At 49.8% G+C, this 15082-nt stretch overlaps 2 protein-coding genes across 3 annotated transcripts in view; one reads left to right on the top strand and one right to left on the bottom strand.

Annotated features, from left to right (window-relative positions):
* Nucleotides 1-344: 344 nt before the first annotated feature.
* Nucleotides 345-4970, bottom strand: SMPD1 (sphingomyelin phosphodiesterase 1). Of its 2 annotated transcripts, none has more exons than XM_006747499.3 (6): nucleotides 4481-4968; nucleotides 2801-3573; nucleotides 2095-2266; nucleotides 1608-1684; nucleotides 1266-1411; nucleotides 345-1101 (listed from the first exon to the last, which is right to left on the bottom strand). In XM_006747499.3, exons 1-6 carry the CDS (start codon nucleotides 4778-4780, stop codon nucleotides 692-694), a joined length of 1878 nt encoding a protein of 625 aa, XP_006747562.2. In that variant the 5' UTR covers nucleotides 4781-4968; the 3' UTR covers nucleotides 345-691. The 2 variants fall into 2 exon arrangements, with proteins under 2 accessions (XP_006747562.2, XP_030874235.2); XM_031018375.2 differs by having other exon boundaries at nucleotides 790-1117; nucleotides 4481-4970.
* A 116-nt stretch (nucleotides 4971-5086) lies between these two features.
* FHIP1B (FHF complex subunit HOOK interacting protein 1B) overlaps nucleotides 5087-15082 on the top strand; it is a 142753-nt gene continuing 132757 nt past the window's right edge. The window contains exon 1 of the mRNA XM_081798695.1: nucleotides 5087-5685. The gene's annotated coding sequence lies outside the window, so the exon portion shown is untranslated. The remainder of the gene's footprint in view (nucleotides 5686-15082) is intronic.

The raw sequence follows: 15082 nt of genomic DNA on the forward strand, positions 1-15082 counted from the left end.
TACACCATCACCTGCAGTACCCTCATCCCTCAGTTAGGATCATAGTCCCAAAGCCACCTTGCCCTCCCCGCTTTATTTTTTTTATTATTATTATTTAAAAAAAATTTTATTAATTTATTTGAGAGAGAGAGAGAGTGAGAGAGGGCATGCGCACAGGGGGAGGGGCAGAGAGGGAATTCCAAGCAGACTCTGATCTGAGAGCAGAGCCCCACTCGAGGCTCAGTCCCACGACCCTGAGATCATGACCCCAGCTGAAACCAAGAGTCCAGAGGCTTAACCGACGGAGCCACTCAGGCGCCCTGCCCTCCCAGCTTTCAAAGAAGAAACTGGGACAGTCACGGGTCTGGAATCCAAGTCTTTTATCTTTATTTTAACAGCCTGGCAACCTGACAACAGCAGCAGTACAGGGTTCCTGGCTGGCCAGCCCAGCTCCTGTCGGGTCGGCTGGGGCAGTACCAACGTAGGCCTTTGCTCCACAGCCATGAAAGGCAGCAGTCCCAGGGCAGCTTAGATGCTGGGCACAGGCAGAGCAGCTGCCCCCTCCTGTATTTAGCCACACCAGCTCCATGAAAGAAGGTCCTGTTTCCCTGGTGTGCTCGGGGCCCGGATGCTCTTCTTACCACAGCTGTCATCTGGGGGGTTTGCTCCTCTCCTACAAATTCCACCTTCCCAACTCTGGGCCCTGGGGGTGCTAGCAGAAAGGTGGCCTTGGCTGCAGGCTCTGGACATCAGGGAGGCTTCCATCCGGCACCAGATGGCGACATAGAGCAGGGCTGTCAGAGCGAGCTGAGAGCTGGGCGCACAGAGTGGTCAGGCGGCAGGGCATGCCACAGGGCTCTGAGGGAGGGTGGCCCTTATGGTAGAGAAACCAGAAGGTCTGGAATAGTTGCGTGTCACCCCGCATGCGGTACACTAAGTCATGCCAGGCGGCAGGCAGCGCACTGGGCAGCCCGTAGGTTTCTCGAGCCCTGTAGAGACGCTGCCATTGTGGCGTGGCTCCTGGTTCATTAGCCTCTGTCAGGTTCAGGATGAAGGTCTCATGATCCAGGACCACATGAGAGCTCCCCGGGTAGTTGCCATCTGTTTGGTAGACCCGGTAACCTGCAAGGAGGGCGGGCTGACTGGAGAGTCAAGGAGCCGAGGCCGCCCCACGGAGGGGTCACATGTCCCACCTGCCCCTTGCCAGCCCTGGCTCCGAGTCTGTTTCTGCTTCCTGCATCCCACCAACGTCCTCTATCCCAACAACTCCCTTCCTCCCCACTCACCGGGATTAAGGCCGATGTAGGTGGTGGCACTGGGTGCCAGGAAGGCCACAGATAGCGGCCGGCTCAGGGTCTCCTCGTCATAGAAGACCTCAAACTCATCCATGTGGGTGTGGCCAAAGAACTGACCAGCCAAGGTGTTCTCATACCTGGCCAGAAGACACTAATTATATTCAGAAGGTTCTAGGGAGGGGGAGGAGATCTGGGGAGATGGGATGCTTCTTTCTCCACACATTGAAGTAAGTGGCCTCTCTACCCCAGTGGGGCAGCAGGAATGATAAGATGCTCAAAGGAATTTCCAACCTTCAGACTCTTCCTCCACCCCTCTCCCCCCCTCCCCCCTACCTGGCTACAATTCGGTAATAATTCCAGCTCCAGCTCTTCAGGCAGTGCCCTGGGGGAATGTGGCCAATTATATGTACCTGCAGGGAGAGTGAAGGAAGGTTATCAGGGAGAATGCCCCTCTATTTGCTAGATGGGATGCTGTCTGATTCATGAATTGTTCAATAAAGCCAATTAGATCTTCAAAGTAATTAATTAATTAATTAATTATCAAAGCAAGCAGGGGTCCAGGCAGCCCTGGCCAGGAAGAGTCAGTATTCATCTACAATGGCCAGCGTTGCTGGCCAGAGAGGGGGAGTGAATGAAAGGGCTTCTAAGGGGCACCAGGAGCCAAACTCCTAGGGAACACTGTTGTTGGGAGCGTCCGAAAACCAAGCTTCTCTGCTCAGAGGTGCTCTGGCTCTAGATAGGAGTCTGGTCACAAAGGGTCTGCTTCTCCCCCAACCCCTGTCAGCACCTACTCCCCCATGTTCTCACTGCTTTCCCTCACCTTGTCTCCTCGATCCTCAGCAGCCTGAAGCTCCCCGACTAGCCACTGGAGCTGTCCAGCAGGATCTGTGGAGTTGATCAAGAGCCAGAAGTTCTCACGGGAACAAAAATTCATATTGAGAGAGATGAGACGGAGGCCAGGATGTGGGGAGAGGGCATAGAACCCCCCAATTCTGAAACAAAGTGAACACGAAGGGTCAACACTCATTCACAATCCAGGTCCTGTGCGCCCAGCCCTGTGCGAAGCATTTGCGAGGCACACGGGACATCCACCAAGGAGCTCACCGTCCAGCTGGAGACCAAAAAACAGACTGATTGTAGGGCCCATGTGACTGAGGTGAAGGGGCTCAGAGGCTAAGGGCTCTAGGAGTTCAGGGGAGAGAGAAAAGTAAGCTAGAGTGGGAAGGAAAGGCCCTTCACAAGGAATATGATCTGGGCCTAGGAAAGTTGGGATGTTAAAGTGGGGGTGCATTTTAGAGAGGACCAACATGAGCAAGGACACAGACCAGCATGGAGAGGGTATGCTGTCAGCCCTGTGAGGGAGGGTGTCTGGATATAAGGGTGGAGGTGGAAGTTGGGGTCAGATCAGGAGGGCCAGTGAGAAGAGCTGACTCATGCTAAAACGGTCATAGATAATGCCCAGGTACTCTGTTCCCTTCACTATCATCCACATTTTCCCTTCCTGGGTTTCCCTGGACCTCAACTACCTGAGGGTGTGAAGGGCTTCAGCAGGCAGCCAGAACTCCCATGCCTTGGCCATTGCCTCATAGAGCCAGCTGGAAGAGTAATTGCCCTCTATGAAGGGGGGAGGGAAGCCATTGACAGGTGTGCTCTCGTGGTTGCCCACAGCAGGGTACACAGGCACTGGGCCCAAGAACTTCTTCACAAGGGCTGTGATGGTGGTCAGGGCCCGAAGCTGGTCCTGACGTGACTGGTGCCAGACGTTGTGGGCGGGGATGTCTCCTGTCCAGTACACCATATCAAAGGGGCCAGCAGGGCCCAGCCCGCTCAACAGGCTCTCCAGGGTCCGCAGGGGCAGGTCACACTTGCTGTACTCGCCCCAGTATCCAGCACCTGGGCGGGAGGCAGGTGGCAGGCCAGAATCCTGGCGGCAACACAGTGGATTCTCACAGTCAGGGTCTGTGCCCTCCAGGTAACCATGATCCCAGTGCAGGTCAGTGAGGAAGAGGATGCGACTGACAGGGGCGCCTGGGGCTGGGGGCTTGGGTGGTTGTGGGGAAGGCTTTGGTACGGCTGGCAAAGAGACGTTCCAAGATGAGAAGATGTCCCAGTGCCCACAGGTGGAGCCCAGGAGCAGACCACAGGCCTCAGATGGGCTCAGCACTGAGCGTGTCCACACTTCCACCATGTCATCTTCAAAGAGCTGGACGGTGGACTGGCACACAGTGGGTGGTGCTATCTTCAGCAGTTTGCAGAGCTTGGTGGCCATGGAGCCCACCCAGGCCACACCAGGCTCCTTCTGTAGTGGGAAGAACCAGTGATCAGAGGTCAGAGACAGCACAGGGACAAGGCCAAGCCCTGGCTACCACCCTTTGCACCTTCATCTCCGAACTGGGGCCAGGTTGGACTCAGTGCCACCACAGTGAAGAGACCTCAACGCACTCCCTGCCTCCCACAGATACTGCCCTGGACTCAGTGGCACCAGGCCAGTACTTCCTCTTCCCCTCAGCAGGCAGTTGCATTTCAGGCCTTTTGCTCGCCCGGCTGGCTTCCTCAGGCACTGGCTGCAGAGTGCCCTGAAACTGGGGCTGGGTAGTATGGCTGTCCATAGTTTGGGGCAGGTCCTGGAGAGCACTGCAAAGCTCACCTACCAACTGGCACTCATCATAATCCCATCAGGGTCAAGGCATCCCGGTCTAGTCCCACATCCTTGGATGTTTCTGAATTTAAGTCCCTTTTGAGTAACTGGTACAAGGCCTGGTGCTCTGGATTAGAGATGCCAAGTTTAAAGCACAGGGGATTCAGTGTCAGATGTACAAGGAAAGGAGTCTCAGCCCTTCCCCTAGTCGCCAGCTGTGTGCCCTTAGGCAAGTGATTTCATCTCTCCCAGACTCCATTCATTTGTAAAATGAAGATAACAACTGTAATGAAACACCTCACAGGTTTGATTTAACCTGTACAAAATGGCTAGCACAGTGCCGGGCGTATAAAGTGCACTCTTTCCTTACTTCACAAGGTCACAGTGGAGGTGGCGGCGGCGTGTAGTCATGGGTGTCCCTAAAGGACAGAAAACCCAGTGAAGCCTTGTAGATGCCAGCCTCCCCATCAGGTTTGCTCTTCAGGACCCCAGGCCCAGCCCCGTTCTTGCCCCTGCCCCCGCCAGCGCTCCCCTTGGCTGCTCCCTCGCAGCCCCTTTAAGCGCTCACCTTCAGCCCCAAGTCGATGGCGGTGAACAAGCCTTTGCAGACTGGGCAGGTGAGATTCCACCACCCAAAGGCGTTGCGGAGCTGGGGCACTAAGCGACCGAACCTGGCAGGATGGCTTTGGGCGGGAAGAGGGTGGGCCCCAGCTGGGGCCCAGAGAACGAGGGAGTCGGGCAGGGCCAGCGCCACAGCCAGGCCTATCCACAGAAGCCTCAGTCTGGGGGAACCTCGGGACCGGTCCGATTCCGTCTCCCAGCTGGACCTGGGGTGGCCCTCGCCGGGAGATATTCCGTGGCGGGGCATTGCCCGCGTTCCTAGACAGGCTTCTTCGCCTGTCCGGGTCCCGCAGGTCTAGGCGCTAGCTCTCAAGGAGCCGGGCAGCGCCAGGAACAGCTGACTAGCCCCGACTGCAGCCGGCTGACTGCTCCGCGTCCAGCCGCAAGACAACTCCACCCCTTCCTCTTCCTCTGTTCTCCAGCAGCTGATGGCCGCGGCTGCCAGGAGTCCTGTCAGAGGCGGGGAGGTGGAGAGAACCGAGCGCGCCCGGGACCCGCCCCCACCCCGGCCCCGCCCCCGCCCCGCCTGCGCCTGCGCGGGCCGCTGGGAGGAGGGAAGGTCGCTGCGGTCTGAACAGCGGAAGGGTGCTGCAGCCTCCCACCCACCTGTTGTGAAGCCAATCTGGTGCGGCAGGTGAAAGGCTCGCCGGGGCTCCTAGGCTCCTCCTCTCTCCAAACTTGGACTAAATTCCTAACTGCCAGGCCTACTTGGCTCTCCACCTGGCCGCCCACTCGGGAAGGGAGGCGGGGGGAGAGCACGACCAAGCAGGTCGCCGAGTGTGTTGCCTCTGGCCAGAGAGCGCCTCCCGTTCGTCTCCCATGTTCTGCCACTCGCACCAGCACCCTTGAGTTACCCTGACTGAGAATCTTTGAGTCACATTTGATGCAGACTTTTCCTGAGGAAGGGACCCTGACCTCGTGGGGACACCCACACATTCACTTTACAGATGAGGAAACTGGTGCAGAGATGGTGAACTAAGGAGGGGTACAGAGCGTGCAGCCAGGAGAGCCAGGAACATGGACTAGAACTTGGGTGTTCCATCCCCGTGTATCCACGATGGTGAAACCTAACATTTATTGAGCTCTATACATGTTCCCCGCATGGATCCAGACACTTTATAATCCTATCTTCAACTGGAACAATCCTAAGAAGTAAGTATGATACTATTATTACTTCCATTTTACAGATGCGGAAAATGAAGCATGGGGAAGTTAAGTGGCAGAACAGCAATTAAAACCTGTGAGCTCTTTAATTCCTAGCGTTCTTCTCCAAGAGGCCCAGAACTACCACGTCCTGTCAATTCTTTCCTTTGAGAATTTCTTTCAAGTGACTCTTCCTCATCATCTCAGAGTAACTGTGGTATAATAAGAAATATATTTGGTCTTTGTCTCCCGTTCCTGTTTGTTCCTGGCACAGAGCTCCTAAAGTCTTTTAAATTTCCGTGTTATTTATACAAGTCCTTTTCAATCACACCTAAATTTATGCTAATGAAGGGTGACTTCCTGTGGGCCCCCTAGATAGCCTCAGGATGGGGCTGGTGACTTAAAATGATTAGAGGGTGAGAAATTTCAGCTCCACCCTCAACCTATAGGGAAGGGAGGAGGACTGGAGAATGAGCTCTCTATCTCTTTGAGAGTTTCCTGTTGGTGAACTTACTGAGTTGCTAGGACGGGGCACACCTGGAGAGCACATGGCAGCTCCATGACATCACTCCCCTTTATGCCTTGTCCTGTGCATTTTTTCCATTTGGCTATTCCTGACTTGTACCTTTTATAATAAACTGATAAATGTAGGTAAGGCGTTTTCTGAGTTCTGTGAGCTGTTCCAGCAAAATATCAAACCTGACGAGAGTGTCATGGAACCCCAGAATTTGTAACTGGTTGATCAGAAGCACTGGTGGCAACCTGGATCTTGCAACTGGCATCTGAAGCTGGGCAATCTTTTGGGACTGAGTCCTTTAATGTGTGGGATCTGATGTTAACTCCAGGTAGTGTCAGAATTTAATTGAGTTGTTGTATAGCCAGTTGGATTTGGAGAATTGGAGAATTGCGTGGTGTCACCAGAAGTGGTGTCAGGAGTAGGATTTGCTTAAAAAAAAAAAAAAAAAAAAGAAGTAGGATTTGCTAGCCAGGCCCTAGCTCATGGAAACATGTGGTTTGGGAAAAGAGGATGAAAGAGTGGAGGAGAGAATGAGGAACCTTTGATTCCAGGGTGGCCATGGCCACATAGTCACCCAAAGTATGGAACAGCAGCTGTGCTATAATCAATTACTAGAGGTAAAATTTACCAATGGAATTTAGAGGTAGATCCAGCTTCTGGGGAATTGATTAATTGGATGCTTAAGGCAATGGAAACTAATATGAAAAAAGCAAACTATATAATCTTTTGGTTATTGTTACCTGTAATACCTAAAATGAAAGGAAGGGAGAGTGCTGGGTGAGACCTTGATGCTGGACCAAGCTCAGATTCTGTTGGTCTGAGTTTTTGCCACTAGTCTCAGATCTACCCCCAAAGGGAAAAATTATGTGGGGAAAACAGAGTACCTTTAAGACTCTGGTCACAGGAAGATAGGCCACATGGGAAGAAGACAAAACCAAGAAACTACTGAAATCAGGAGGTATAATATGAGAGAGTTGTTTTATTTTGTAGATTAGTATCATCAACTTTCTGAAGAACTTTTCCTGAAATGGACTCTGAGTGTGACTAATTTAGGGGCAGTATCTTTGTTTTTATATGCTTCAGAATGGAAGAGCATGTTTGGGTTGTTACAGGACCCATAGCTTTCTGTGGAACAATCCAGATGGCTATACATGATCCAGATACACAGAGGATTATTCCTGAGGAAATGGCTAGCCTGCTGGATTGGATAAAAGCCACTGTGAGGTCTGTTTACCCTGACAAGGGAGACTATAAACAATCCCTATAAATGCCAAGTGGAATGCCCTACATCAAGCAGGTGATCTGCTTCATATGCAAGCCATGTGGGACTGGCTTTATGATGACCCTGGCTTTATACTCACCCATTGAATATGCCTATTACCCAGGTCATGGTAAACACTGTGGTTAAGCCGGCCACTTCTGCATGGGCCCTCCATGTAACTTTTTTGCCGCAAAATCAAGCAACAGTCTAAGAAGTCTTAATCAAATTTGTTGTCTAAGTTTCCCCATATGGGTCTTATAGATACTAATAAAAACATTAGATTAACTAGAGAACGGGGAGACACAAAGGGGACGGTCAAGGTCCATCTTGATGGACAGCAGGATGGATATCTTTAGATGGTTATTAAGGAGGGGACTTCAGATAGCCCCATTTCTCCTTAACTGTTACTGCTCTCAGTCTCTGTCCTTCCTATGTAAGAGGACATGGATGACTCTTAGGGCCCAAATTCCATCTGTTCTCCAAGACCTTATCCCAGGAGGTCCTTTCCTTTGCTCACATCCCATCTTCTTCACAACATCTTTCTTGCTCACTCCCTCCTTGCTCATTTGCCCAGTTCCCTTTCTAACAGTGTTTCATATAGTTGCTTTTGGTGGCACCATCACTGCTGCATATCACACACCCTTATCCTTCTGGGTAGGTGATCAGAAGCCCCTCTTCTCCTGACATGGATGACATTGTTCTTCAGGAATTAGATTCTGAGACAGAGATGAACGTACAATAGATTTCTTAGGAAGTGCTCTTGGAATCTACAGTTGTGGAAGGAAGGGAAATGTAGCAGGATTGGGCAGAGGGACAAGTTGAGCTTTGATGCTGTCTCAGTAGAGATCTCCCTATGGAGCTCTGAAGCTGGCATGACCCTTCAGAATTGTAATGAAATGGCGAGAGGGGGCTTGCTTCATTGGGGAAACTAGGGGGTAGCATAGACCTGTAGGGAGCTGATAGCTGATGGCTGAAGGCTTTCTCTCGAGAGCACTCCTAACACCTGGGAGAATGAGTCCTTCGTTCCTGAAGGGAGACCAGTCAACAATGACACTGTCCATCACAGTCTGTCCACCTCGTGTGCCACTTGGATCCATTTCTTCATATAAGGTCTAGGAGCAGCTCCTTCAACATTCTGGTGAGTTTCCCTTCATGATGGAAGCTTAGAAAATGAAAGCTAGTGAGAAGAATTACAGCTACTGTAGCTGGTATCAGGACAGCCTACATCTCCTTTGTGTAGCAGCTGCCCTGCCTCTTCTGTTCTTGTAACCAGGATCCACTCTATGGCCAAGATAGTGATGCCTCTTTTTGCCTGCTGGTTCCTTCACACAAGGAGCCCCAAGTTCCTGGGTGGCAGCCACACTCTGTCTCCTGTTGGACACATTTTCCCTTTGGGAATCAAGGTCTCTAAATCTGTGGAGCCTAGAGTTGTAGGGGCAGGAAGTACAAATTCCCCAGGTGGATCGCAGGAGTAATGGTAAGAAGGCCATTCTTGCTTCCTTCCTTGTTTCTGGACTCATGAGTTCTATCTGTTGGGCACACAGCACTATATGAAGGTTGCTATTTTAAAGTGGACATTGCATGCTGGAAGATGGCAGCCTGTCTTCTGTAGGTGTCACTTTCAAGTTTATGCTTTCGCTGTGCCTTCACCAGCCCATTCTATCACTGTATCAGGCTGGCGGTTTCTGGGTGATGTGATATGTAATGTGACCAGTGGGTTCCCTAGTCATGTGCTCACTTTACACCTCCTTTGCTAAAGACCGGGTCCTTGGTCTGATGTGATGGGATCCCATGCCTGTTGTTCAGACACTGTAAGCTCTTGGACCATGGTGATGGTTGAGTCTCAGTGGGCAGTAAAGGCAAAACCATGCATGAAATATGTATTTATTCCTGACAAAACAAAGTGCTTCACTTTTTGGAGCAGAAGGAATCCAGTGTCGTCAACTTGCCATTAAGAGGCTAGTTGGTCTCTTCAAGGTATGGTGCCATATTGGAGATTTGGCTTCTGTTTTTGCTGCTAGCAGGTTAGACATTTGACATGTGTCAGAAACCTATATCAGCTTTGGTAAGTGGGAGCCCACACTACTGGGCCTATGGTAATGGGTTTCTAATGATTATATGCTGCCCCCTAGCCTCTATTTTGGGTGGAAAGTCCTATCATTTCTATTGCTGTCAGCGAGCCCAGCTCAGCAGTGGTGTTTCCTACCATCAGCCTTGGCCTGTATAGGGGAGCCATTATGGACTTTCTTAGTGATGCTGGTGCCCCTCTTACTAAACATTCCTTATTTCTTTGGAAAATTGTGTATCCCACGGAACACAGTTATTTCATGATTTTTCCAACCTCATATAATATATCCATTCTTGACACCCACTTTCTGAGCCTTTTTATCCTTCCTGTCAGTGATGGCGTTTCTGCCGCACTTGGGGCAGGCCATCACTTTTTCCATGCTTTTAATTGCTGATTAATTATTTTAAACTTTTCATTACTTTTTTCTAGAGCATCACTTGAGCTTAACTACACTCAATTCCCTTATTCTTGTAGTTACGATTTCCCTCGTGTTTCTCAAAAGCCTGATGGCCTGACCCAGCCAGTGTCAGGCATACCATCCCAGTTCACCGGGGACTCTCGAACTCCACCTAACCGGTGCTGGCATCCTGGTTGGCTGGGTGGCGAGGGATCCAGCTCCAAAATCCCAACTTACCATCTGCTTTCTCGGAGCATCCTGGCACCAACTTCTACAGGTTGGGTGACCCAATAGCAGACCCTAAGATGGAGATGAACTTGCCTGAGGTTTATTAGGGAGCACTCTCAGGATCGCCACCTGTGAAGGAAAGGAAGCAAGTAGAATTGGGCAGAGGCAGAGGATGAACCTTGGTGCAGTCTCTGCAGAGACCTCAGCTGACCCTACAGTGAGTTCTGAAGCTGAGATGACCTTTCAGAAGTGTTCTAGGCTGAATCAAGGGGACTGGACCTTTGTTCCCTCCCAAACTGATCAGTCATAGGATGCCTCAGGAAGAGGGTATGACCTTGGGTGAGGTGGATTTCCTAGGTGGAGGCTCCTGGGTGGGCACATCATTGAGGGCCATATTCCAGCAGCATCCTTGGCAGCTCGGAGACTGTCTTTCATTCCTAAGGGGGAAACTGGGTGACCCATAGCAGTGTGCACTGCACTCCTGTTCCCAGGATCCTTAAGAAAGGGCATAGATACAATTCGGACGTCCTCTGGCCTAAGAGTTATTATGAGCAGAGCTCTGTGGGGCTAGGAGTGAGAGTGGCAAAAGCAACTTTATTCTTTCTTATGTTCTCTGGATTTTAGAACCTCTGAAACCTATTTTGGAGGCTCCCAGGCTACTAGATGATGGGTAAAACTTGGGGAAGGGGAGAGGAGCCTAGTGTTTAAAGATCTAAGCTCACACAGCTCCTGCTTCCAAAGCAAATTGGGTGCCAGGCGTGGAGAGTGATCGGCAGAGGGATAATATGGGCTGCCTGGTTGGGACAGAGAGCTTCCTAATTAATTTGGGCTAATTGGATCAGGCACCCACTTAGGGTATGCTCCATTGTGTCAAGAAACCTGTTCAAATTCTCTCCACAGGTAACCAGCCAACTCTCTGGCTGCCTGTGAAACTGCTAATTAAATCCATAATTTCCCACAGCAGCCTAGAACTGATAGAAAGAGGTCCCCCTCTTGTGGATTTTTTAGGGAGTACCAGAGACCTAGGAATCGATGAATTTAAGGGCATGGACCCTGAAGAAATGGAGTCTTCTGACGGAATTCCAATAGTGTGTCCAAAACCCTCAGTGGCAGGGACAGTGGCTAAGGGGATGGGCTTCAGATTCAGTCTCCTGCGTTAGAATCCTGGCTCTGCCGCTCACTGGTTGTGTGACCTAGACAAAACACATCACTTTCTGAGCTTCGATTTCTTCCCAGATGACACAGAGATAATAATGGTACAAGGTTGTTGTGAGGATTTGGCGAGATCCAGGGTGCTTAGAGCATTATGTAGTGTGGAGGAAGTGTTGAGTATCTGATGCCCTCCTTTTAAACTGCATCTCCCATCTGTATTGACCATCACTGATTTAATGAGTTCCAGCTCCCAGGACTCCCGGCTCCCCACTCCCCATTCATAGGGTCCATCGCCAGGGGAGAACTCACTGTGGTGAGGTGAAGGCCAAAGGAAAGAATGTGGGAAACTTTGAAAAAAGCCTTTCCCTGACTCACCTCCCTTAATCACCCATGGAAGATGTGCGGAGCATTAACTTCACAGACGGTGACTTGGCTCCTTTTATTGCCAGGCAGTCATACATTTATTCGCTCAACACACACACACACACACACACACACCGATTTGTCTAAACAAAAGCCTCACAGAATTCAGCGTCCCTAGAAAAGCCCTATAGTCATCTACTGTTATTCATGCAGCCTCACTCTCCCCACCCGAAATTCCTTATGAAAGGATTCTTTCAGTAACAACAATTCCCTTCAGAGGGCAGAGAGAGAGATTTTGCATCTAAGAGAAATATAATTTAGAAATTTCTCTCTAGTGTTATACTAGTAACCGAGCAATTCTAATCAGTCCAATAGGAGCTTCCATGAGGGATGTACGGGGAGTTGTGGGAGCAGAGGGGAGGCATGTCAGCTGGAGCTGAGGGCCTTCATGCAGGTTCCCCAGGAAGTGAGTTATGTCTATACTAGGCCTGAGCAGTGCCCAGGTGGGGTGAGACTAATGCCCCCGCAGAGGGAACTGCATATACAGTCGTGTGGCAGGGAAGGGCTGGCAAGTTTGGGAACTGAGGAAGAAGACAGTATGACCACTCAAGCCCTGGGAGGGAGTTGGAGCGTGTGGAGGCTGAGGCTGGAGACTGACACTAGCACCTGAGGAGGAGGATTACATCAGAGTTTAGTCTTAATTCCCAAAGGAATGGGTGCATTTGTTATTAATTTTGTTCATTTATCCATCCATCCAGCCATTCACACTTAGAAGTCTATTCTGTGCCAGGTGTTGTGCTAGAGACCCTGAAACACAGAGATGACCGTGCACCAGCACTTCCCTCAGACAGCTCATGGACCTGTGGGAAGAAACAGACATGAAGCATAGACCTACAAGAAAGGGCTTTTGGTGACATGTTTACTTGGTACTGTAGGGGTCAAAGGAAGAAGTGGTTGATTCCTGCTGACCTGAGAGTAAAGGTTGATGGGGACGAGAGAAAAATTTTTCCAGGAGGCCAGTCTTGAAATATGAGTTAGTATTTGCCTGAAGGACAAGACTGGGAAGGGGTTTCTCCTTCGTTTTCACTGCTTGATATGCACTAATGTTCTTTCAGAGCCTATACAGCATGCTCCCAGCTTTCTCAGGGCTTTTGCACCTGCTGTTCCTTCTACCTAAAAATATCTTCCCTCTCCTTTCACTTAATTAGCTGCTACTCATTCTTTAGCTCAATTCTGATTTCCTTGGGGATGCGTTCCCTGATCTGTTTTTTCTTTTTCTTCCTCTTTCCCCTTCCCCTCTTTCTCCTCCTCCTTCTCCTCTCCCCCTCCTCCTTCTTCATCCTCCACCATAGTTCTAATTGCAGTTATAATTTTGTGTTTGTTTATGTGCTTATTTAATTAATGCCTGCCTTCCAGTAGACTGTAGACTTCGTGAAGGTGGGGACCATGTCTGGTTTTGCTCCCATTGTGTCCCCAATACTTACCACAATATCTGCCAGTGCCTCCTTAAGATTGGTTGCTTGAATAAATTAGAAGTGAGAGTAAGCAAAGGGCCAAAGGCATGAAGCACTATGCAAAAGGGGAAATTTCCAAAAGTTTAAGTGAAGGCTAGTTGTGAGAAGAGAAGCAGGGAGGTAGGCAGGGCCTAGGTCTTGAAGAGTTTGTTTGCAAATCTGGGCAACTGAGTCATTAAAGGATTTTATTAGAGTTTGTCCTGATAGGCTATGGAGCTTTAGTGAGGAGAGCCAGAGAGATCAGCTGGTAATGGGTGAGGTTAGAGATGAATTCTGAAAGGTGGGATTGAAGAAGGGTGGTGTTCAGCAGGGGAAATAGAAGAGTTACAAGAAAAGCAACATCCATAGAACCACCTTGAAGGGCTCTTAATACCTGCCAAGGGGCCACCTCAGATCTGTAAGTAAACAGATGAACAGAGGGAACACTTGAATTAAAGACACCAAGGTTTCTTTCTGGTTTAGCTGATAGGAAATGGAGTACGCATGTTAAGAGTTGGACGGGCACAAGAAAAGGGATATAGCTTCCTCTGATGCTGACGGTAGGGGTAGGAGGAGGACAGAAAGCAGGATTTCAAAGTCAGGTGATCTGTCAGGAATTGAGGTCACGCAGGCCCTGGTGACCTGCTTCTTTCCCCATCTGCCTGACTTCTTGTCTATCAAGTTTCAGTTTAGCCACTCCAGCACACACAGGGCGCCCTCCCTGTGCTCCGCCTATAGCACACTCATCCGGCACCCGACACTAGACACTCACTCAGTGATGGGGCTCGGGCTGTGGGGCAAGACTCAGTGTCTCCATTTTACCCCCATTCCCTGGCATGGCGCCTGGGGCATGGTAAAGGCTCACTGTCACTGTTTATTTGTTCAAAGAGAAAGGAGTGGTTTTCTTATAAAATGTCATTCCCCCAAAGAAATCTTTTCAACTGTGTTTCTTGGAAGCTTAGGTTCCTTGAGGGGAAGTTTGAAATAAAACTTTAACCCTTGCTTGAAATCAACTTGTCCACGTTGCTTTAACAAAGCCCTTGCTTTGCTTTATGTGAGTAATAACACCCACACTGTTCTGTTACATCAGTGTGAGAGCCACACCCCAATAAAGTGTTTTATTTATTTTTTTTTTTAAAGATTTTATTTATTTATTTGACAGAGACAGACACAGCGAGAGAGGGAACACAAGCAGGGGGAGTGGGAGAGGGAGAAGCAGGCTTCCTGTGGAGTAGGGAGCCCGATGTGGGGCTCGATCCCAGGACCCTGGGATCATGACCTGAGCCGAACGCAGACGCTTAAAATGAAACACTTTAGGGGTGCCTGGGTGGCTCAGTCGCAACTTCCCAAGCCTTTCTCCCCAAGAAAGATACCAAATTCCCAAGCACTCTTGGTGGTTTTCTTAGCAGCGTAACCCCAGGCCCCCCAAACATTTACACAAACATACACACACTTAGAAAAATCATAGCACTTGCCCCTATGCTTTAAATGTCATAGACGCAGGGCTGGTGAGGGACATTTTGAATTGGAAACGTTTCTGTTTTGATTTAGGCAGGACTGAATCATTTTAATACACAGATGTGAGCTTAGTTGTAATGATCAACTTGAAACCGTTTTTCTGTCCATCTGTGGGATTAGCTCGAGACATCATGGGAGGGGTGGTGTGAGAAGGGGTTTCAGTGTAGCATGTGTGAACGCTGTGTTCGGAAGGAAAGCTGAGGAGTATTTGTGCTTCACTGAATTCAGTTCGCCAAGTAAATCCATTACATCTGTATTTATAGGCTGTCGTGCAAAATACACAAAGGAGAAAACAGTACATTGTTTCTTTTGCTTAGCAAAGTATCTTTTTCATATCAACGGGCAGAGAGCTAACTTCTGGAGAGTTCCAGGGAGCCAGTGAATCACATGGGCTCCTCACTGGATTCTG

Source organism: Leptonychotes weddellii, chromosome 11, assembly GCF_054177405.1.
Source record: "Leptonychotes weddellii isolate Sample4059 chromosome 11, ASM5417740v2, whole genome shotgun sequence".
Lineage (NCBI taxonomy): Eukaryota > Metazoa > Chordata > Mammalia > Carnivora > Phocidae > Leptonychotes > Leptonychotes weddellii.